Genomic DNA, 22,790 nt, shown 5'->3' with positions numbered 1-22,790 from the left:
TTCCAAATGTTCTTTTTTCTGGTGCGCAATTAGTTAAATTTCAGACTCATCCGCCCGAGAAAAACAAAACAAAAACAGAACTCTAGAAATCCTGATCTCCATGTACATACTCTGTGTCAAACTTTAGTTTGGCGATTGGATATCAGTTATAAAGCAAGGGGTTCCGCCTTGTACACCTGCAATGGAAATTAAACTTGCCTAGTATTTTACTGATTTTATAGGCATGCACTTTCATGTCGTTGTCAGTAGTGAGAAGCTGCTGTAGGTCCCATGAAGACATTTTAAGGTATTGAGAAACATTTTCAGAGTGACGTTCATGGAGAACTTTTGATGGCCAAACCTGGGCATGCTGGCAGTTGCTATAAAGGTCCTTCATTTGTAGACTATTTCTCGCTCAGTGGAACCGTCCTCTTCGAGGTCTTTAGGAGACCTCCAACGCGTAAGCTAAGACAGCGCTTTGGATCTTAACATGGGTTTCACTCTCACTTCAACAGTAAGGAAGCACCTTAAACTAAAGATCTTGAATGTTAAACAAGGAAACCGTCAAAAATGTTCAGTAACTGGGTCCTCATCATGTGCACCTCATTTGTCTGATGTTAGGCAATTTAAGACGGCATCAGAATTTTACCAGGTAATTTACTAAGGCTTTGTTTGGAAATTTTGCTTGACTTGGTTCAGTATTGTTGATATGAAATATCAATATGTGCAAAGATGTTAGAAAAACACACAGGGATTCAAAGCGTTCTACTGTTCCACATGACTATGTACAGTATAAGTCCTTCCAGTAGAAGAATATTTACTGCTAATAAAATACTTCTAAAATAACCCTTAGCTCCAGACAAACAACACGGTAATTGACCTGGAAATAATCACACTTAATTCAGATAAAATATGTTTCATTTTAGTCATTTAAAAAAAGCATCGTCTTTATCACCGCCGTCAAAGTTAGGAAATGGATGAAATTCTTAATAAAAACATTGTCAAAAATGACTAAGACAGTAAGAATGATATGGCACAAACCTAAAGACACGACATATCACGTGGCAAAGCCAAACAATTCAAATCAAACAAAACAATTTAATTTCTGCAGGCCTTGAGATTAAGCATAATGTATGCTCGTAAAGTGCTACAATGTATTATAAAGACTAAACAGTTATATTAACTATGATGCCAAGATACCTTTTGGAAACTCTGTTCAAAGATGAATGCAATCGTACTAATTACAGTCTTTTTCAGAAGAAAAATAAGCCACATAATGATATGATTTTATCGCAATAAATATTCTATCAACATTGCGTCAGATATCTTTTCTTGATCGCTTGATGTTGAAGCAAAAAAAAATAAATCCACAATTGTACAAACTCCAGGCCACTCCAAGAAATTAGTTCCCACCCAGAGCATTAAGAGGGTCATCAAATATGTTGCTGGTCTCCGGTGCAGTACTGGTCTCCTTGGCTGGTGGAGTTTTCTTTGATTTATCTGGAGCCTTCTGCACTGGCTTTGCTGTGCTTGTTGTAAATATGTCATCTTTAAAAAAGGGCAGAGAGGTATAAAAATGTTAAAACATGGCACACAAAGACACATTGCAACACAACTGATCTTGAGAAGGTATACCATCTCTACAAAAGTATGAAGTGACTTTAAAAATCTTTTTTTCATGCATCTTTTTCATGTTCCAGCCTCAAACGGCGTTGTATTTTACTCACATTTAATGTGATGACAAAACCCACATAGTGCACAATTGTGAAGGGGAAGGTACATTTTACGTGGCTTTCAAAGTCTTTCCACTTTAGGGTGACAGATTGGATTAGGTCATGAAACAATTGTCCAAGCTTTGGACATCTCCTGGAGTACTGTCCAGTTTAGACTACTGAAGTTCTTCCCTGCTGCGCCCCTTAGTCTTCATGATGCTGTTTGTTCACAGAGCTACTAGATTTATACTGAGCTTAAATTACACATAGGCAGAACCCTGAATTTCATTGATGGATGTCACAGTAAAAGGGAGCTGAATAAAAATGCATTCCACACATTTCCAATTCAACATTTTCCACTCGCTTCACCATTACGCGCTACTATGACGTTGGTTTGTTGCACGTACATCTCCGTAAACCACATAGTTTACAGTTGTTGCATAAAAACGAGGAAAACTTTAGCAAAAGCACCGTGGGCGTGTTAGACGCATCACCGCTCGCTTACCCATGTCGTCATCAAATATCGACTTGGTCTCTCCCTTTAACTTGGACTTCTGTCTTGGTTTAAAAGTGTCTGTCAGGTCAGCAAAAATGTCCACACTGTCAAACAAGGCAGCATCGACGCTTTTCTCCTTCAGCTTCTTGTCAACTTTAGGCACGGTGGCGACTTCGTCCTGTAAGAAAGTCAGACAGCAAGAGGAGGGAATCACACCGAGCCCGACGGGCACAAATGACCCTTGACGGAATTACCGCAGACAAAAAAGGTTAAAACTACCTGGAAAATGGCCTGTTTTGAAAAACTACTGCCATTCTTGATGTCCTTATTAGTTTTGGATGCGGCGGTGGCACTGCTGTTGAGCCCAAATAGGTCCTCGTCATCGTCTTCCATAAAGGGCAAGGCCTTAGCTTTCTTCGTCGCCGATTGCGACTTAACATCTCGGAACAAGTCATCGGTGTGGTCATCAAAAATGGATGGGAGGGTGCTGGGATCTTTGTCCTTCAGTCCTGCCCCGCTACTGGCCTGTTGATCACTGGGCTTGGTGGTACCTCTTGGGGAGGGCTTGTTAGCGACTGTTTTAGGCCCGAAGAGGCTGTCCGAGCCAAAGATGTCATCTTCCTCTAATGGTGGTTGGGTCTTCGCACTGCTGCCGTCCTTACTGGAGTCTCTCGTGCCTGCATTTGTCGATACTGGCAATGACAGCTCAGAGGGTCTGGAGGAGCTATGAGAGGAAGAAGAAGGCTGTGGAGGCAAGAGCATTGGTGAGCTTGAAACTTCAGATGAGTCAGGTGGAGTGGCGGTAATGGGGGAGAGGCTGGGCTTTTTCGATGGGGGTAGCACCAAACTGGAAACGCTGAGATTTTGCCCAAAAACATCCCCTTGGCTCTGATCCGTGTCCCCCATCGACTTTTTGGCCGCCTGCTGCCTCGCCGCTCTGGACTGGGGTCTGCGAAGAGCTGAGCCTTTGGCACGGTCCTGCACGGGGAGAGTTTTCTAACTAGTATCGCTGCAGACGTAGACAGAGATAAAACACAACAGGACAGAAAGCGCTAAACGTCCTCCCTACCTTGTGTGCACTCTGCAGAGTTGAGACCTGGACCGGCGTATCAAAGCTGACCCCGCCTCGACTCTCCTCATGTCCTCCTATGGGTGTTGAAGCAGGGCTGGGGCTCAGGCTGGAGCTGGATACCCCGGAGGAAGAGCTGAGAGTCCCTGACATGCTGGAAACAGCACCAGGGAGCAAAGCAGCAGGATTGATCATCAGACTGGCCTGCATATTAGAAAGAACAATTTAAAAAAAAAAATCACTTGAAGTGAAAGCTGTATAAAAAAAACAACAATGTGAGTAAACCTGAGTATATCCAAGAGCATTCCGCATTTGCACAGAGCCATCAACTAAAATTACAGATGTGTCTCACTTCTCTAACTAGTGAGTTCCTCTGTGTGGTTCAGAGATGTAAGAAACAAGAACCGAGGAGGAAACTGGTGCAAGAGCAAAGCAACGACTGCTGAAAAAGCAAAGAGCAGCAGGAACATCTTCATTATTGAAATGAAATACCATTTTTCTGCTAGGATAGCCAGCCAGGCTGTTAAGTTTGGGCCAAAGTTTGAGAATGGAGAGTGAAAAAAGCAGGTGGAAAAAGATATGTCACAGTAGCAATGACAAAGCTCTTTATAAAAAAAGGAAAAGAGGAGCAAATAGTCAGTATTAAAGGATTTTGATTCAGTAAAAAAAAGAAAAGAAAATTACTTGAAGTTTCCCAATCCTTGATGAGGAATCTTTAGGTTTTACAGGGCTTGTTGCTGGTTTCTGTATAGTCAGATTACAGCAGGAACAGAATTTTATCCAACATTACAAAAATATTTGCGTCTTCTTACACAAATGACTGAACTATTGTCAAAACTTAAAAAAAACTGAGAACATTCGCAACAGGAAAAAGCTAAATAATGCTCTTAAATCATTAAATTATAGCCACATAATTTTGGAAGTATGACACAGAAACAAAACATTAAATACTGATTTAAAGCGAACTCACCTGAATCTCTGAAACAGGATCTGGGCTTGCAAGTGGTGCTTTTTCAAGAGGTTTGCTTGGTTTCTTTGCTACTTTCTATATAAAAAAAATGAAATAAAGGTTTAGCGTCTTTTTCCTTTTTTAAAACAATAACGGTAATAAAAATTATGGATTCCAGGTTTTTTCTAAACGCATAAAAAAATGTATCGTTACCGGAGGTGGAGCTGCTGCCTTGACAGAGCCGAAAATGTCATCTTCGTCATCATCTGAAAACAGATTTGGTGCTACTGTCTTCACCGAACTGACCTTAGAGCTCTGAAAACGTAGCAAATATATATTTATTTTAAACATCAGCAACCACTTACAGAAATAAGGTGTCATTTGTAGGGAGGGTAAATAAAAACACAGAGTGTTGCTCACAAACATGCTCATGACTTCACAAGCTTTTTTTAGAGAACTCTGTGGAGAACTGCCGTCATTAAATGGCATGAACTAAAAATGTAACCTGCACGACATTTAGGACAAACTTTATTTACTTTGTGCAGGAAAGAACCAGGGCATTTTCAATTTCAACTGTAAGGGATAAGCTTTGGAGTGGCTGTATTTGACCACGGGGGTAGTTTAAATCTATTAATTAGGAGCAGTTCTGAATAATTTATACCTCTCCCTTTGCTTTAAATGTGGCACTTTAAACAGACTGCTAATGCTCTAACCACAGAGCAACAAAGCCCCTAAAGAGCTCTGTTGGAACCAGTTACCTTCAAAGTCCCATAATTGGTTAAATAAAGTCCACCAGTGTGCATTCTTGTCACATGACCCAACAGCATAAACACATCTTTTCTAAAGAGCCCAGAGGCTGCAGCACAACCAAGCAAGAAGAATGAGACCATGAAGACCAAGGAGCTCTCCAAACAAGTCGGGGACAAAGTCGTTAAGAAATACAAGTCAAATCTTTGATGTTCACCATCAGATCCATCATCTTAAAATGGAAAGCACATGGTACCACAACAAAGCTGCCAAGAGAGGGCAGCCTACCAAAAACCCATAGACCAGACAAGGAAGGTATTCATCAGAGAGGCACAGAGACCAAAGTAACCCTGAAGGAGCTGCAGAGCTCCACGGCAGAGATCGCAGGACCTGTCCCTGGGATCACAATAAGCTGTACGCTCCGTGGAGCTGGTCTCGAGTCAGCAAGGGAAACGTTATGTCTAGCATTCACTTAGTCCTTTTTGAGGCTGAAAAGACATTTGTACCGGGTGGGATCAGCAGACATAAACGTTGTTGTGCCAACTGCTGGCAGTACCGCTGGGCTATCAGACAGCAAGATGGCAACAATTGACCCAGCTGCTCTAAGAGCCAGTAAACTGTCCTGCAATGAAATGGTGCAAACTCTCAATACATTTTAATTCCAGGTTAAAATTGGAACAAAACATGAAAAATTTAAATGGGATTAAATGCTTTTGCCAGACACTGTAGATACATTTTACTTTAATGGTGCATAGCCAAGTTATTTGAATTTTCTTATTTATACGTCAGTAGCTCAATCTGGTTGCATAGAAAGTTTTTATGAAAGATTATCACGCCCTGCTGCCGTATTACTTGTTATTTTGGTGTTTTATGCTTTGTTTCTGCTTAATTTGTTAGTAAATTAAGCCTTACGTGTTTATTTACGACATTAACTGAAGTACGTACTGCGGATGTGCAGCAGGAGTTAAAACAAGGAAGCGGCTAATGGCTACTAGCATCCCCCAGCGAAACGTTGAAGTAATGTCCAAGATCCAGTGAAAAAAAGTGCAAAAAAATATATGATTTAAAGAGGGAAAAGACTGAAATGTTGCTGGGAATACAGTATGAACGTTGGTGATCACTGAAGTAGACGCTAAACCTGCCGATTGCTCATACGTGACCGCAGAATTGATTGACGTGATTAAATGTTCTATGAGGGTAAAGTTGCTGTAGATTGGTGTATTTAATTAATAATGGTTGGTCTTCGATCACGCTGAGCTGCCTCTTTATAGCAAGAGATTGCAGAGGGCCAGGCTCAGTGCAGCATTATTTACAATTGATTTATTAATTAAGCAAACCAGCGTTATGATAGTTCTGTGACACTGTTGCTCGATGTCGCCACGTCTGTTTATATTTGTTAATCGCGGTCGAGACCAAATTATTTTTGGGCTAAAAAAAAGGACTATCAAGACGGAGGCTCGGTGTGTATAATCTTATTTTGTCATGATCAAATGGTTTTTGGTCTTTTATTATAAGCATAGTACGTGGCTATATACCTTTAATGTGTGAGCCGAAGCTAAAACTACTAAATTATGAAGTTGCACAATGACGCAACACACGCGCTGACCTCAGTTTTTGTGGCGGCTGCAAAGAGATCAACGTCGGGGTCGTTGTCCTTCTGCTGCGTCTGACTGAACAGCAGCTCTTCGTCCTGGAACACCCCAGTGCTCTTTTTCTGCTGCTGTTCCTCTGTGGGCTGTGGGAAAATGTTACAATTCAAATGCAGAAGCAACACACAAAAAAAAATGCTAAGGAATCAGTTTTCACCGCATTCTCTAGTCCAGCACATAGCAGACAAACCTTTGCCGTCTTTCCTGCCGTGGTGGGCTTACTGGCCGTGAATATTGGATTGTTCCAGTCGGATTCGTCTTCTTCATCCTCATCAAATAGGCTGACAGTTTTTGTTTTGCCCTTCTCTTCCTTCTTTTTCTCAGCGTTAAACATTGGCGGTGGGCTGCCTTTAGAGAGGAAGATGTCATCCTGGTCGTCGTCGTCGTCCAGAGGGCCCTTGGTCTGCTGCTTGCTGCTGAGAACGTCGATGCCACCGAACAGACTCACTGCTCCGGCGGGGTTCTTCCTGATCTCGGCGCTCTCCTGTGATGGCAAAGTCGGCAGCGGATCGGGTTTCTTCTCAGCTGGTTTCGGCTGCACTTGTGGTTTGTCCTTTGCAGGGCTCTCAAAAACCAGAACCTCCTCTGACTTTAAGGGGGACTGCGGAGAGGCAACTGGCGTCTGGAAAAAAAAAAAAAAAAAAAAAAAAAAAAAAAAAAAAAAAAAACGACAGATAAAACATTAACATGCGGAGGGTGCAGAAACGCATCTGAGCTTTCAAAGACAAGAACTGCTTCCCTCAAAAAGTTCCTAGAAGAGTTTTAAGTTTTTAAAATCATCACTTATGACACGTCAATGTGACCCTCTAAACCACAGGTGTCAAACTCAAGGCCCGCGGGCCAAATCTGGCCCTTCAAGGTAACTTATCCGGCCCTCGAGAGCCAAAAAAAAAAGGCATATATCCTTTTATAGTGTATAAAGTGTGCCTCCTGTAACGGTAACTCACCCCAATATCAACTTTTTTTGCAGATAAACTGTATAAACTGGGCTTAAGAGTGCTATTTTTATGTTACTGTGCATTTTTATACTACTGTGTGAACTGGAATGAAATTATGAAATAAAAAGTATCGTCTATACACATGCAAGCGGCCCTTTTAATGACTTCATGATGCCAAAGTGGCCCCATATAGAAATTAGTTTGACACCCCTGCTCTAAACGAATCTGTTCTGTTCAAAATAAGTTGTGTCTAATTGTCTTTATAAGCGTCAAAGTGCTCTTAAATCAATGCTATTCTTTTGGTAATTTAGGAATTTCAAGGTTAATAATTTTGAATAATCCCCACACATGACAAAGTTTTACCAACAGGTAGAGGTTATGTTTTTCTGGTTTCTCTTCCAGACAGAGGAGCAATTTTCAGCCCACATGAAGGAAACACAAACGGCTAATTTAGGAGGCCATGAAACCCAAGCAAGGTCAAAACAATCAAGCAAAGAAATAATAAACCAAACAAGGCAAAGCATACAAAGAAAAAAAAAGAAATGTGCAGTTGACAGAGGTTTTGGTTTAAGGTACTGGTCTGCAGCCTACAGATCCTTAAATCTTCCTTTTAAATATGCCAAGCATATTTAAAAGGAAGATTTAAGGAGCCGGTGCAGGTTCCAACAATTTTTCAGTTTCTTCATGGATTAATTGAACTTTCACGACAGAATGACTCTAAAAGTACCATCAATACTTTTTAGATCTTCCTTTTTGTCATTAGTATGGGAACAGTGTGCATTTCATTTCACATCATTTTCAAATATAAACATCTTACACAAGAAAATGTATCCACACTCTGTTTTTCAACCTCAAAAGAGAAATGAAACAGTGGTTCTTGAATTCTCAGTTCAATTTAAAAATACTTTATTTACCCCAGAGGGAAATTAAATGTTGATGTAACTCATTTGGTCAAGGAGTTATAATAGATGGTGATGGGCAGGAAAGATCTCCTGTAGCAGTCTGTTTAACAACCAATCTGAAGAAGCCTTTGACTGAAGAGACAATTGTTCAGGATTGTGCCATAATAGAACAATAGACACTCTGATCACTGCCTCTTATATTTATACCCATAACAAAAAGGAAGTCAGCCAGCTTGTAAATTAAATTCTAGGATACTAAATGAACATACAATTAAGATGGAAAAGACAAACTACAGTGCTCAAATTATAGACCAATCAGTACATTAAATTTAAATGATAAACTAATTAATTATAAGTAAGAGACTTGAGAGGATTTTGCCAAAATTATTAACTTTAGACCAAATTGGATTGGTCACATCCCATCACACCAATGATGTTAGGAGATCTTTGCAGAATAAAAGCCACATAAATTTAAACTGTGTTAGAGGAGTCTGGATGGTAGAAAAGGATTTAAATCTATGAAATGGGGAAAAAGGTTAAGTTTGAGTTTAATGATTTAATTATTATAACACTGAAGGCTTTATACAACAGGCTAACAGCCAAATCTAAGGTCAATGTTGAACTTAGAGATAGTTTTGGGCTTTAGTGAAGTAATGACGTTTGGTCCAAAGGAAGATTGATTAAGAGTTAGCACACAGCTTCAGTTACGACAGCTAGAATCCACAGATCAGAGCCGAAATCTCGGCGTTGTGATGGACTCCGACCTGAACCTCCAAAAGCATCTAAAGACAATTACAAGGTCGGCCTTCTATCTATGTTTTTATTTTCCTATGTTTTTATCATGTAAAGCAATTTATGCTGTCCTTGTACTGAAATGTGCTATGCAAATAAAACCAGAGTTCTTGGTAGCCACCGTTTATTTTAGTCTGTTCCTACTAAGGATTCATGACTCAGAGATCCTACCACAGCAAAAGTGATTCAATAAAAAATGATCTAATAAAGTCTCACAACACATTTAAATTTGTTTAAGGAGGGGAAAGTTTTGAGCTTCTAAGACCTTAAGGACAGAGTCAAGACTTGTTTAGATATTTACAAATCAGATATCTTAATAATACTGATAATAATACTAATCATAATAATAATAATAATAATAAAAAAATTAAAGTACAACCATTATTCAATGCTAATCAAGCAACTATTGCCATCTTTAAAAGCATATATAAGGATGCACCATGTCAAAAAATGTCTCTACATCGCATTGATCGAACTGTAATGGAGGATTTAAAGGGCCATAATTTACTGCATATAGGAGCAAGATGGGGAACGGAGAGCAATCTAAAGTTACAAATTTAGAAATGGGACAGAATTTGTACAAAGCAGCGGTTTGCAACAAGTGCCCCCACCTGGAGGGAATCCATCTGGAAGAAAATGACCTGCTATTTCTGTGCACTGGCACAAAAACACTAAATATTCACACTAGACCAAATGCTGGAAGCTGTGTGGACATACATTAGCAGACCACTGTAGAATCTTTTTGGGATTGTTTTTATGTGGCTCCATTTTGGAGAGAAATACGCAAGGTCCTGCAAGCAGTCTTCAAAAGGAAAATACAACTTCGCTTTGTTGTACTTCACTTGAGGAATTTAGAGGTAGTTGATCTACAAAAAACAGATTAATATCTGCTTAGAGTGCTTTTGGTGGCTTCAAAAAAGGCCGTAACTCAGAAGTGGCTTAAGAAGGAGACTCCTAATGTAAACAACTGACTTGACTTGATATATAGTATTTTTGTTACGGAAGGAATAACTTTTCAAACTAAAGTCAGTCGGATATCTTTCAATATCACAGTCGGATATCTTGGACTGCAAGGTCAAAACGGCTGAATTGTGTTAAAAAAGTAAGGCCTGATTTTGTCTAATCGTATTGTAGTCTTTTTTTTCCTAAACTTGTTGACGCCACTGTTATTTTTGATTTTTTTTTTTTATAAAACAGAAAATTAATATAAAATACATGAAAAAAACGAAAAATATTTAATGTCTGTTTATATAAGTATAGAAATATTAAAATAATACAGAGAATATGAAAATAAAATGTATCAAAAAAGTACAATAGAAATGAGAAAACTATACAAAAAACCCAAACAAAAGCCCAAACTAAAAGTGCAAAACAACCTTAAATTATCAAAGGATTGTATGAATTAAAAAAGTCAGCACTTATCCAAAAAGAAAAGTGAGTTTGTTTTTAAAACCAAAGTCTGCTTCTGATTGGTTAATCAGCTTTCGTGACCACTCCTTTCCTGAAAGCTACCATGTCTGACTTCTGAAGTTCACACAGAGACTGCTCGAGGCAGAAAATCAATTTGGTTTGAAAACATTGAATTTCTCCCTAATTTTTTTTAAACCTTTGTCTAACCTTTCTTTTTCAGTTAACGTCAGGTTTCGAAACTATGATTTCTAGGCTGTAAAACCTCTTTATTTGTGTTCTTGAGAGACCAGGAACATTTTTATGAAAGTTCAACTTGGGGGTTAATATTAAAAAAAAAAAGGAAATAAAATAAAATAAAATGAAAAAAATAAAAATAAATCAGCCTTCATACTTTGATACTGATCATTTACATACAAAAATACACTAAAGTAAATAATTGTTTTGAATGTCTGTAAGTTGAATGGAACTGCCTTTAATCACATAACAAATACATAAAAGGGATGTTTGCTCACTCACTTTAGATGGAGCTGCATTGTTTGTGGGAAATGCAGGTTTATCGTCAAACAGAGACTCTTTTCCTTCATCATCTCCGTCATCTTCAAACAGCAAAGCAACCCTCTGGGTCTTCTTCTGGCTTCATGCAGAGCAACAGAACAGGAGGATGTGTACAGACTCAAAATACCAGAAGTGACTTCAAAACAAACGCAACTTTAACCGGAAAAGTGCTGCTTTGTTTTCAGTTTATAAATGAATTGATTTTTTTTACAACTGTATCTACCTTGACGTCTTTGTCTGGGCAAACAGGTCGTCGTCGTCATCACCATCACCCTTGTCGTTAAACAGACTGCTATTCTGAGTTATTTTAGTATTTGGGAGATTGGATGGGGCACTGGCGCTGGTTTTTATTCCTCCTGTTTGAGTGTCTGCCTTTGAGGAGCTACTTTTTGAATATATCCACTGATCCTGTCATTTCACAAAATAATAGTGCGATTCAAATTTAGAAAAATGCTGGCTGTGAGTAAAACAGTGTGACGTTGCGTAGTCTCGTACCTCGTCATCACTGAAGAGGGAGCTGGGACTGGCTTTGGTGGGCTGTGGTACAGAGACTTTAGCTTGAGAAGGTTTGCCTTTAGATTTGGCTGCAGATGCAAACAGATCCTGCAAGGTAGAAGACAACAATGGAGTGATTTCACCCAAACCAAGGCATACTTTATTTTTTCTTCTAGTGAAATTGTTGTCACCTCTTCTTCCTCATCATCAAACAATGACAGGGCGGACTTGTTGGTTTTGCCCATGTGTGTAGGTTCTGGCTTAGATTGGCTCTTAGTGATACCTGGAAATAGCTGAGGCAAAAGAAAGCATATTGGATGTAATTGAAATGCGATATAAGATCCTTTTTTTTAAAACCCTCTTGTTTCTGCCGAGAACGGTACCTGAGGCTCTTCATCATCAGAGAACAGGCTCGTGCTGAGAGGTTTTTCAGTCGGCTTGGCTAGAGCTTTTCCAACATCAGCAGCAGGAGCAACCTGAAGTTCATGAATATAAAATAAGTAGAAAAATTCTAACTTTTTATCGCAGAAACAGGGTTTTGAGCTTATGAACAAACACAAGAAGACAGCAAAAGGAATTAAATCAAACTTTTGAAGAGCGCAGATTACAGTTTCATTCTCAAGAACATGTAAAAACCACAGATGAAAATGGAAAAAGTAAAAATAAAGATAAAGCAAAGGTTTGACACCAGCATGTTTCCACAGACATTTAAAATATTAAGATTGTCTCCTTTTGATATGGCATCCGAGTTGCAGAATCATGAGGTGCATAACCTTTTTCAGCACAAAGATAATTCAAAAAGCTTTTAGATTACTCCTAATATCAACCCGGTTTCTGTGGCCTCAAAAACTTCAAGGACTAAGACGGCTTTTAACTCTTTGAAATGTTTCATTAAAAAACATTTAACTTCATTAAAAAAGTTTTATTGACGGTAAAACTGACGTCACTGTGTTTGAACTCATTTGCCCCCGAAAAATGCTCCTGTAATTAAATTGGGTCCTGTACAATAATTTAGTAAACCTATAGTTATTAATCTTGGTGTTAAAATAAAACTCAGTAAACAGATTAATTCTGTCCTAATCCCCACTTTTATCAGCTAAGACAGGGGTGTCCAAGGTTTTTGTTACATGAGCCAAAACTATTTAGTCAAAAAAAAAAAAAAAAAAATTACAAGGTCAGAAATAGAATTAAATAAATAAATTCACCTGCTCTACACGATATAAGCATACAATATTGCAAAACAAACAGTCTGATTTTCTGTAGGAAAGGAATGTGTAATTAAAGCCGCTCTACAGATGAAGCAGACATGAACTCTAAATTCTAATTGTTACGTGTCGATTTGTTCTAATTGTTCCACAATTAAATTTTATTACTTATGTAAATAACCTTTATTCTTTTGCCCACTTCTAGCCGTTTGTTTACATTTATCCAGTGTCTGTTGAGGCACCAGTTGTTTTAGCAGAAAGACCGTTCTTGAGAAGGCCTGAACACCGAGGGGACGGAGGACAATGGAGCCCTTTTTCGTTGCAATTCTCACTTTTGTTGTAAACGAAAAAACAAACTAAATGTATTGCTGTTTGGGTTAAGCTGGCGAACAACGGTCCATTCTGACCTCTTCGGATTTCTCAGAGTCCTCGCTGGTAGACTGCTGCCGCTTTTTCAAGCCCTCGCTGAGCAGGCTTTTCGTTGCGGGGCCGAACATGGAGATGGCCCCCGCTGGCATCTGAACATGAGAATGACCGTCACGATGGCAACACACAGACAAACACCACGCTGCAAACGTCTCAGAAAGAAAGATTTACCTTTTTCTCCGGAGGCTTGTCTTTCTCCTCCTCGACCTCCCGCTTGCTTTGAGCTGGAGTCGCCGCGTTGTGCTTGCCACCGAATATGTCACCATCCTCATCGTCTTCATCGTCAAAAAGGTCGATTGGAGTTTTAGGTTTCGGCTTCTCCTGTACGGCTGCAAATAAAATAAATAATAAAAGCGGGGATCACAACACCACCAAAACTACAGCGCCCAATCGCCCCAAGCCATTCGCTTAGAGGAGTCTGACTCTAATCAGAGTTTTACCGCTAAAGAAATCGTCGTCATCATCAAACAGCCCCCCGGCTCCAGCGCCAGCGAGTCCTGTGGGCGTGTGTTTGGGAGCTGCTTTGGTCCCGTTCAATTTTCTCTCCTCTGAGTCGGAGCTTTGTCCAGAACCAAACAGGCTGTTACCTGATGGAGAAAGTTTGTCAGTACAATGAAGCGTATAAAATAATAATAATCAGGATACATGTTGCTTTGGAGATCACTCCTACTACCTGGAAATATTGATACCGCACCCGCTGGAATCTTTTTATCAGCTTTGAGTGATTCTGGAGGGCAAAAGAAGGGTTGATCTCAGTCGTGTGTGCTCACTCTCCAAACCGATCCTTTTCTATTTATATATATATATATTTTACCTGCAGTCTGAGTTGGGCTTTTCACGTTTTTATTCGCTACCCTTTTCTCCTCCAAGGCAGGTTTTGGTGCGTCAGAGAAAAGATCCCCCTGTATTGTGCATCATAACGCGACACATTCAAATCTGATTCACACTGCTTCTGCGAAGCAGACATGAAACGGCAATATAAAATCACATTACCTCGTCGTCGTCGTCAAAGAGGCCCTTTCCTCCGCTGAAGAGGCCACTCTTTCCTCCAAATGGGGAGAAGTCGTCGTCGTCATCGTCATCATAATGATCCTCCATCTTGGGAGGCTTAAACATATCGTCGCTGTCCTCCTCAGCAGCTGGTGAAATGAACAGGAACAGTTTGGAGTTCGATGGGTGTGTGGTGAAAACAACTAATGAAGCGTCTAAACTTAAGGTTGAAGAGGAATGATGATGACTGAGTGTCCTACCCTCTGGCTTTGTAGGTTTTGGTTCTTTTCTGCTTTTAGTCTTCTTCTTAGATGCCAACGCTTGAGGACAATGAAATGGCAGAAACAAAAAGATCCATAAACATGCACATGTAAAGATGGCAGACTTATGGGAATGGCTCTCAATGTTCACAAATGAGCGCTTTAATGCCTGGATTTAACTAAAAACTAAAACACAACCAGCCTAGAAAAAAAAAATGTAGGTTTTAAAGTGACAGCATCACAGTAACATCAGGCATGAAATTCAGTTGGTAACACATATAAAGTGCCTGTAAATTTAAAGCGATATTATCTTAACACCATTCGTGCCAAATATTAGTATGCCAGTAGCACTTAATAGTCGCACATTAGAAGTGCTGGCAAGGTCCACTCTCTCTGACAGCTCTCAGTCCCATGTCAGTTCATCTGGATGCAGAGCACCAAATACAACTCAACTGTTTAGCTCAATATTGTGCAGAAATTCATAGGCTGAATTATTTTACACATTTTTTCCAGGCATGTACAGCGGAGTTCCTTAAGCCGGTCCCAGGCAGACCCGTCTCCACTTCAGCACCCCTGAAGCAGCACTGCACGCCCCTCATCTCCAGCAGAAAGGTTTCTGGGTCCAAAAACCCAACACTGATGCTCCGCGTAAACCCTAGCGCTATTGTGGCTTTGAAATACGACTACATTTTAGCGTTGCTCAATAAATGCAAACCTTAGAAGACATTATTTACTTCTTAACACCCAGCCATCTGCAATAAAAAAAATACAGTTTCATCCAGAAAACCCTTGCTCCTGTGTGCTGCTGCACATGAGACCCCTGCAGAGAACGATTTCCTTACATTTACGTTTGCTGGACGTGATCTTGTGGTGTTTAATGGTGAGACAATAATAAGCATTTAATCACACGTGCAAGTGCAATTACTGCAATTTACTGTGATTCTTAAAGCTGTATGCAAACGTAATTTCGTTCTGTACGCACTGTACGTTCTGTGCATACAAAATGACAAATAAAGTTGTCTAAGTCCAGATTCATCCAGTGAAACTGGTGTAAGTAAAACCGCCATCCTCCTGAGAAATCCTGAGCTCATCCACGGCTGACAAAAAAAAAAAAAAAAACAACTTTTCCATCATTAAAAAAGTTGTAATATCCAGTAAGAGCCACACTCTCACTGCAACGACAGCTTTCTGTAGCTTAGAAAACATTTATGCAATCAGCTGTAATTTCCAGCGTAAAGTGGAGGAAGAAACTTAGAAATCTTGTGCAGCTAAACAACGTCTTCCATGAGTGCTGACCAATAATCATCCAACAGAGCGCGGTGTCCTCGGCTGCATAACCCTGGCAAACCTCCATACCCAAAATGAAATTGTGGAAGGAATGGCATCCGTAATGAAGGTAGCACAAAGGTTTGTGTGAAACGTGTTTGATACATGAAGGCCAATGAGATGCAGGAATAGAAATCTCCGGTGGGATGATGTTCTTAATAGTAGCTGGTTATGACCGGGACTTACAGGCACGATCTCCCTCAGGCCGGGCAAGTGGCTCCCCTTTGATTCGGGCGGCTAACTCATCAGTGAATGACGAAGGACCTGCGTTCTGTGAAGTGTAAAATATCAGCCGTTATTCTTTTGAGGAACAGTCTGAATTATTTTAAACCTAAACTGTATTTTTCTTTACTCAGATAATTTAGACCTATACAACCATATTATTGTGTGCAAGTCAACCATACCTTTGCAACATCTTCATCTTCGTCAGATTTTTCAAATAAATCTGAATCCTCTTCCTCCTCTTCGTCGTCCTCTTCAAAACTAACCATTGACGACTTCTGCGTGACAGAAAGCGACATTTCAAACTTATTTGTTTTGAGTGTTATTTTTTTTTTCATATGCGAGCACAACAATTATATAAAGATACCTTTTGGATATTATTGCGAGCTTCATGCTCTTCCTGGGAAAGGTCATCGTCGGAATGCTGTTGAATAAAAGAAAACATTTCTTTTTTACCCCCCATACATCCACAAAAAACAAAAAACAAAAAAAAACTAAATTTTAAATAATAAGGGTAACGTTAACTCACAATTTCGTCTTGGTCGTCTTCACTGTCGACGACGCTGTCCCTGTCGCTGTCAACTGACATTTCTGAAAATGACATTCTGGTTATTAATGCCACACTGCACACAGTCTGGGGTTCAGACAGAGCCGACGGGAGACTCTCACCATCGCTCGACAGGTCACCAAGTCCTACGTCGTCTTGCTCCATGAAGGCTCTCGAGCCAATCAGATACGGAAGCGGCCTGTCCACATAGAGATCCTAAAGGGAAAAAAGTAACAGGCACACAAAGCTAACTACGCTGAACCTTTCGTCCAGGACTTACAGCCAAACATGTAATAACTGTGTTCTGCGTTTATTGTCTTCAGAAGAACAGCACACCTTGGGTTCCAGGATGGCCTCTAGTCTGTCCGGGATTTCCTCGTCCTCGGAGTCAGAGTTCCCTGCTTTGATGTCCAGATGCTCAAAGGCTGACTCCAGCACTCTCAGACCGTAGCTCACAGCTTCCTGCATCTTGGGGATCAACTCTGCCTCTTTCTGCTCTCGAGTCTTCTCCTAAAGTAAATTGGATGAATACATTTGCAAATACTAGCAAAAGTAGTTGGACCCCTTAAACATTTTCACCTCTTCTCGAGTTCAAACCTCAAGACTTCAGTACAATATTTGTGAATTTTATGTTACCAAACGGAAAGCAGCACATAACAATGAGGTGAAAGCAAACATGGTTTTATGTGTTTCTCCAATTAAAACATTTTAAATATGGCTTGCCTCTGTATTTAGCCCCGTTCCCGATGAGACCCCTAAATAAAATTAGTGCAACCAACTGCCTTCAAAAGTCCAGATTTAGGCAGGTTATTTACTGTATAAGTGCAGCTGTTCAATATCAGATTTTGTTGAGAACATTAGTGAACAAACTACATCATGAAGATCAAGGACAGGCCCAGTAAAAAAAAGTAAAGGAGACCTTTAAAGCAAGGGTTAGACCAGCACGTCACATATCTGCTCTTTATGAAATAAAAAGAAGAACTGTAGTTGTAATGGCGAATAAACCTGAAATTACGTATTAGTTTCCAGAACGTTTATAGCGGTGGTCTATCACATGCAATTCCGACAAAAATAATTTCACCTCTGTGGCCCACAAGGTTCGAGCGGCATGAACAGCCACTGTTTTTAAGGCTAATGAGCGATGTTGGCTGATTTGTTTAAAGTTACCTGCTCTGGCTGCTTCTCTGCAGCATCGGCTTTGGGGAGGGTCTCCTCCACTTCCTCGTCATAAACTCTCTGTAAAAGAACAGGGAGATGATGCTAGGTCCACCCCAAAACTCCTCTGGCTCCCAAGGAGCCCAAAACAGAATACTGTAAATGCATTAATGAGGTGCATTACATTTTCTATAAATTGCGTGTTAGAAAGCATTAGAAAGTCATTGAAGACAGAGTGCAGGCGGCTGTCCGTGGCCTTGGTGTCCCGGATGAGGCTGTCCAACTGCTTTTCGATCTCATGTGTCTTCGACAACATTCTCTGAGAGAAGTCTTGCAGGCAGAGGAAGAGCTGCGAAATAAAAAATAAGAAGCAGTTATAAAAACAGGATCTGCCACAGAATTACTGAAAGCCCGTTGCACAATTTTCCCTAGAAGTGTTTCTGTAATACTTTAAGATTACGATATCTGGCTTACCCCTGAGTCAGCCGCTAAGGACCAGTTGGCACTGTGCTGTCGTATCTCCTCCAGACTCCACGGTCTCTCCCAAACCTGTGCATCTTTGCTAAAAGCCTCACTCCTGCTTGGGCCATTCGCCATTCCATCTGGCAAAGCACTCATCTGGAAACAGAAAGCTTGCTGTAATAATGGACATCAATGATTCACGCACCAATCAAAATATAAAGTGGACCCCAAAAGTAACAGAAACTTAGCTTTAGTACATAATAAAGTCTTCTAAGTGAATAAAGAAGACTTTTGGGAGGAAAAAAAACTGCAAAAAAATAAATAAAATAATGCACTTTAGATTGTATGCAACCATTGCCGGGAATCAAAGGCCTTAGAGGAGTGAGACTGGCTTCCTGTAATTACCTTGCCTTATTTACCATTTGTGTACGACATTAAGAAAGAAAAAAAAATCCAAGAATTTAGCATAATCTAAAAGATCAATGGGAGGCTTGGCGATTCAGATTTTAGAACTCCGATATAAGAAAACATTAAGCTGATCCAGAGCTTAAAAGTTCTTAGAAACTTCTTGAGCAATTGGAGAAGAATCAGAACTGTAGTTTCAGTTACACATCATGCATTCACGTTACCGTGCCTTTAATATTTTGTTACCTCACAATCACAAAGGTTCAACACATTTTACACAAAGTGTAAAAACAAAGTGATGCATAATTGTAAAATGCAAGTAAAACTGCACATGGTTTTCACAATTTCCCACAACTAACACTAAAGGAATATGGCATGCCTTTTTTTATCTAGCCCACATTCTGAGGGCCTTAATTGTGATACACCTCACAAGTTTCAGTACAACAAGCTACATATAGACTTAGTCAACCAGTGTGCAATTAAGTCTCAATGTATAAACAGTACAGTTGTTCTGTGAAGGCATCGTGGGGCCAAATAGAGAACTTTAGTGAACAAACAGCATCGTGAAGACCAAGGAGCATAAAGCAGATGCATCAGAAACAAAGTGGTGGAGAAGTTTAAAGCAGGATTATATTCCAACATAAATATCCTAAACTCTAAACATCTCATAGAGTGCTGATAGATCAATCATCCAAAAATGAAGAGCGCATGACACAACTGCAAACCTACAATAACTAGTAACCTAAACTGATAGATCTTGCAAAGAAAGAATCACTCAGAACAGAAAATAGCAGAGGCCCATGGTTTCTCTGGAGGAGCAGCAGAGTTCCACAACCAAGGCGGGAGGATTCATCGACTATACTAACTTGCTGTAATGCTAGAGTGGCAAGCTTGTTGAATCGTGAAAGGAAAACTGCAAGAACACCCCTCAGCAGTTACCCACAAGCCATCTAGAGTGTCACGGCAGCTATGGGAAAGAAGGTGGTCAGATAAGACAAGGGCTACATTCAAAACACCTTGTGTGGTGGGAAAACCAACGCCTGTTATACACCATCCTCCCCATGAATCACGGTGGCGGCAGCATTATGCTACCCTGATGCTTTTCTTCAGCTGAGCCAGGGATGCTGCTCAGAGTTAATGGAAACACTGCTGTAGCTAAACGCTGCGTAATCCTGTAAAAAAAAGTGGAAAAGGTGGCTCTACAGAACATCGCCAAAGTTATGTATATGTGACAAAAACAGTGACCGTGTACCCTCCAGATAACAAAACAAAAAAATAAATAAAAATAAAGCAATCTGAAGCATAACATGAAAGGTAGGGACAGTGATATCAAAACCAGGAAGTTCATCATCGCTTGATAAATCCCACATCCAGTTCAGCTCTGGGGTCAAAGGTTTAAACCTTTTTCAAAGTAAACCGCATAAAAAAACTGAGATAATTATGTAAAAGCTTCATATCTGTAACATACTCCTACTAATTACCTCTGTTTGCTAGTAATACTTTAACCAGGAGAAGTTCTTAACTAGAACTTGACTGCATTAACTGTGTAAAACTACAGTGACCCAAAAGCACAACTGAGACCTGTTCTGATTTGCTGCTTCCAGTGCCATCCAAAACAAACGCTGTCTTATAAATTCCCCTTAATGTTGTCGACAGTTTCACTGGCGCTCTCTGCAGTGACGTCGCTAAGTTTGCGAAGGCTAATGTATGGCGTCTGCATGAAGTTTCCAGAACCTCTTCGCAATTTGCCCCTTTTAAATGAAAGCGGGAGGAACTGTTTGGCTAACACAGCTAGCACGTAGCAACGTCAACACAGGCTTCAGCCGTGCCGTGTAGCACGGAGGCACAGATCCCCCCGCTTATAAGCGCCCCCCACGCTTACCTTCAACACCTCCTGTCAAGCGCTGCCCACGACGGACAACTGCGGTCGGAAGGGAAGAAAAAAAATAAGATCGATTATGCAAAATTTGGCCTTTCCCTCATTGGTCTTCTGACAGGTCAGCCATGTTCTGTCTGCAGACAGTCACCTGACTGCCGTTGCATAGCAACCCAGTGGAGAGGGGCGGAGCGGAACAAACCAACAATGTTGGGGGGTGGGGGGCTCCGGAAGTAGCCGTGAAATATCTGGTTTAGTTTGAGACCCAATAAAACAGGGGAAAACAGGGGAAAGTCTTTCTTAATGCTCCTGTCTAATTAAAAATGTCTTGATAAACATTTACTGAACAGTAACTTGAGAAACCCACACAGTTTAAAATCAGATATTTTATGTAGGCAACCAACCACCCAAAAACACACTCAAAAGTAACCTGGAGAGGAATACTTTGTACAATTTCTAAATAACTAGAATAATATATAAAATATAATTCTAAAATATATGTTTAGTATCACTTGTGGAATTAATTTTCTTCTCAAATGCAACTCTGTAAACATTGCCCTTTAAACTATCTGCCTTTGGCAAACATACTTGTTATGGAATATTTAAATAAAAGTTTTCCCCATATGGTTACTTAATTTGGAACTGTAATGATTATTCAGTTTTAAACAATAATACATAACTATCCAGAGACAGTTTAAACTATTCCTGCAGCTTGAATAAAAATGGGATCTACTGTCTTATAGTAAAATTCTTCTATGTACAAATTTAGACTTTATTACACAAATACGTATCCTAAGCCAGATATCACTGGAGAAACAAACAATTCTTCAGGTGATCTGAATATATATATATATATATATATATATATATATATATATATATATATATATATATATATATATATATATATATATATATATATATATATATATATATATAGTGGCCCCACAGCAAGCCTAAACATGCTGAATATTACTTCCTAACACCACTATAATTCTGTTTGATGTTAAGCTGAACTGGGGAAAAAGGAATAAAAAACACATAGGGAAGTGCAGACCAGGTAGTTTTTAAGATTCAAATTCAGAAAGTAAATCTCAGATACACTGATGGCACACTGAGGATTTTCAAGTGTAATTATGGTTTGCAGGGAATGAAAAAACAAAAAAAAAATCATATATTCTTTAATTCCAAACGTCTCAAAAGTTCAGAATATTAAACGAGACAAATAAAGAAAAATAATATGTTGAAGTGAAAAGTATGCCCATGTATGGTAGATAGTATACACTGTGTACCATTGTTTTTATAAAGCCATGATGGCATGGAGGTGGTCAATCTGTAGCACTGTTTTCTTAATAGCAGTACTGTTGTGTTGGGTTTCTCTCATCTTCTTCCAGAAAATAATCTAATAATTTTTATTATCAAGTTTAGTCCAGGCAAGTTTGCTGGTTAGTCAAACACAGTGATACTGTGCACATTAAACCAGTCATTGGTACATTTAGCGGTGTGGGCACCTGTCAAGTCCTGCTGGAAAATGAAATGAAAATCTCTATACCGCTGGTCATTAGAGGGAAGCGGGAGGTGGACCAAAGTTTCCTCACAGACCGCTGTAATAACTTTGGATTTAATGAAACAGAACCAGGAGACGACAGCTGTAAATGGATTATCGCTGACATTTCACTCTGCAAAATAACCAAGTTGGATTCTGTGTATCTTCAAACTATCTCCACAATGTTGTTCCTTGATGCCCAAATTAAATGCAATACCAACTTCTATTTTAAAGTGGATTTTAAACCACTTAGCAACTGTCCAGGCCTTTTTATTATTAGCCAAGGTGAGATGTTTTTGACATTTCTGTGGTTCACGAGTGTCCCCCCTAAACCTTGGAATGGGTTTTCCCTCTCAATCCTGTCAAGGCTGGGGTTATCCCTGATTCTACTGTACAGGTACACCCCAGCCAATTTGAATATTGAGGAAAGAGTTCAATATATTTTGTAACTTAGTCATTTCAGAATATCAGAAAACCCCTATATTGCATAGCTTCATTACACACAGACTGAAATATCTCAATTACCGTTAGTAATTATGATTATGAAAAAAAAAGTTGAGATGGTCTGGTGACAGGTTCTTCTTTGTTGAAGCAATTTGTCTATTCTCCATGATACTTATTTAATTTCCCTTAGTGATTAAGTACTTTTGAATTGAATTCAGTCTGGGGAGTTTTAG

General features: G+C 39.7%; 1 protein-coding gene across 6 annotated transcripts; it reads right to left on the bottom strand.

The window, feature by feature from the left end:
- Window positions 1-879: 879 nt before the first annotated feature.
- washc2c (WASH complex subunit 2C) lies at window positions 880-20,722 on the bottom strand. Of its 6 annotated transcripts, none has more exons than XM_036126252.1 (31): window positions 20,574-20,722; window positions 18,299-18,442; window positions 18,009-18,173; window positions 17,837-17,905; window positions 17,006-17,179; window positions 16,792-16,885; window positions 16,652-16,713; window positions 16,490-16,546; window positions 16,305-16,400; window positions 16,087-16,171; window positions 14,575-14,634; window positions 14,318-14,463; window positions 14,139-14,226; window positions 13,998-14,051; window positions 13,765-13,911; window positions 13,496-13,653; window positions 13,306-13,416; window positions 12,077-12,169; window positions 11,885-11,986; window positions 11,694-11,801; window positions 11,422-11,606; window positions 11,160-11,277; window positions 6,792-7,223; window positions 6,559-6,687; window positions 4,419-4,520; window positions 4,227-4,301; window positions 3,941-4,000; window positions 3,257-3,460; window positions 2,479-3,165; window positions 2,197-2,365; window positions 880-1,527 (listed from the first exon to the last, which is right to left on the bottom strand). In XM_036126252.1, the coding sequence occupies exons 2-31, from the start codon at window positions 18,440-18,442 to the stop codon at window positions 1,382-1,384; spliced, it is 4,320 nt and encodes a 1,439-aa protein (XP_035982145.1). In that variant the 5' UTR covers window positions 20,574-20,722; the 3' UTR covers window positions 880-1,381. The 6 variants fall into 6 exon arrangements, with proteins under 6 accessions (XP_035982145.1, XP_012735962.2, XP_012735963.2 ...); XM_012880508.3 differs by having other exon boundaries at window positions 2,467-3,165; window positions 20,574-20,721; XM_012880509.3 differs by having other exon boundaries at window positions 2,467-3,165; window positions 14,318-14,460; window positions 20,574-20,721.
- Window positions 20,723-22,790: the final 2,068 nt, after the last annotated feature.

This window comes from Fundulus heteroclitus, chromosome 22 (assembly GCF_011125445.2).
Source record: "Fundulus heteroclitus isolate FHET01 chromosome 22, MU-UCD_Fhet_4.1, whole genome shotgun sequence".
Classification (NCBI taxonomy): domain Eukaryota; kingdom Metazoa; phylum Chordata; class Actinopteri; order Cyprinodontiformes; family Fundulidae; genus Fundulus; species Fundulus heteroclitus.
Note: the sequence above shows the minus strand (reverse complement) of the source record. Positions and strands in the feature narration are given on the sequence as shown.

Excerpts from the sequence above, each read along its gene's own strand:
- washc2c (XM_012880508.3), bottom strand. The coding sequence starts at position 18,442 with ATGAGTGCTTTGCCAGATGGAATGGCGAATGGCCCAAGCAGGAGTGAG. Across the intron at positions 14,464-14,574 it reads AAAACCTACAAAGCCAGAGG|CTGCTGAGGAGGACAGCGAC; the intron begins GTAGGACACTCA and ends TCATTTCACCAG. Across the intron at positions 13,912-13,997 it reads TGCGGTATCAATATTTCCAG|GTAACAGCCTGTTTGGTTCT; the intron begins GTAGTAGGAGTG and ends TTTCTCCATCAG.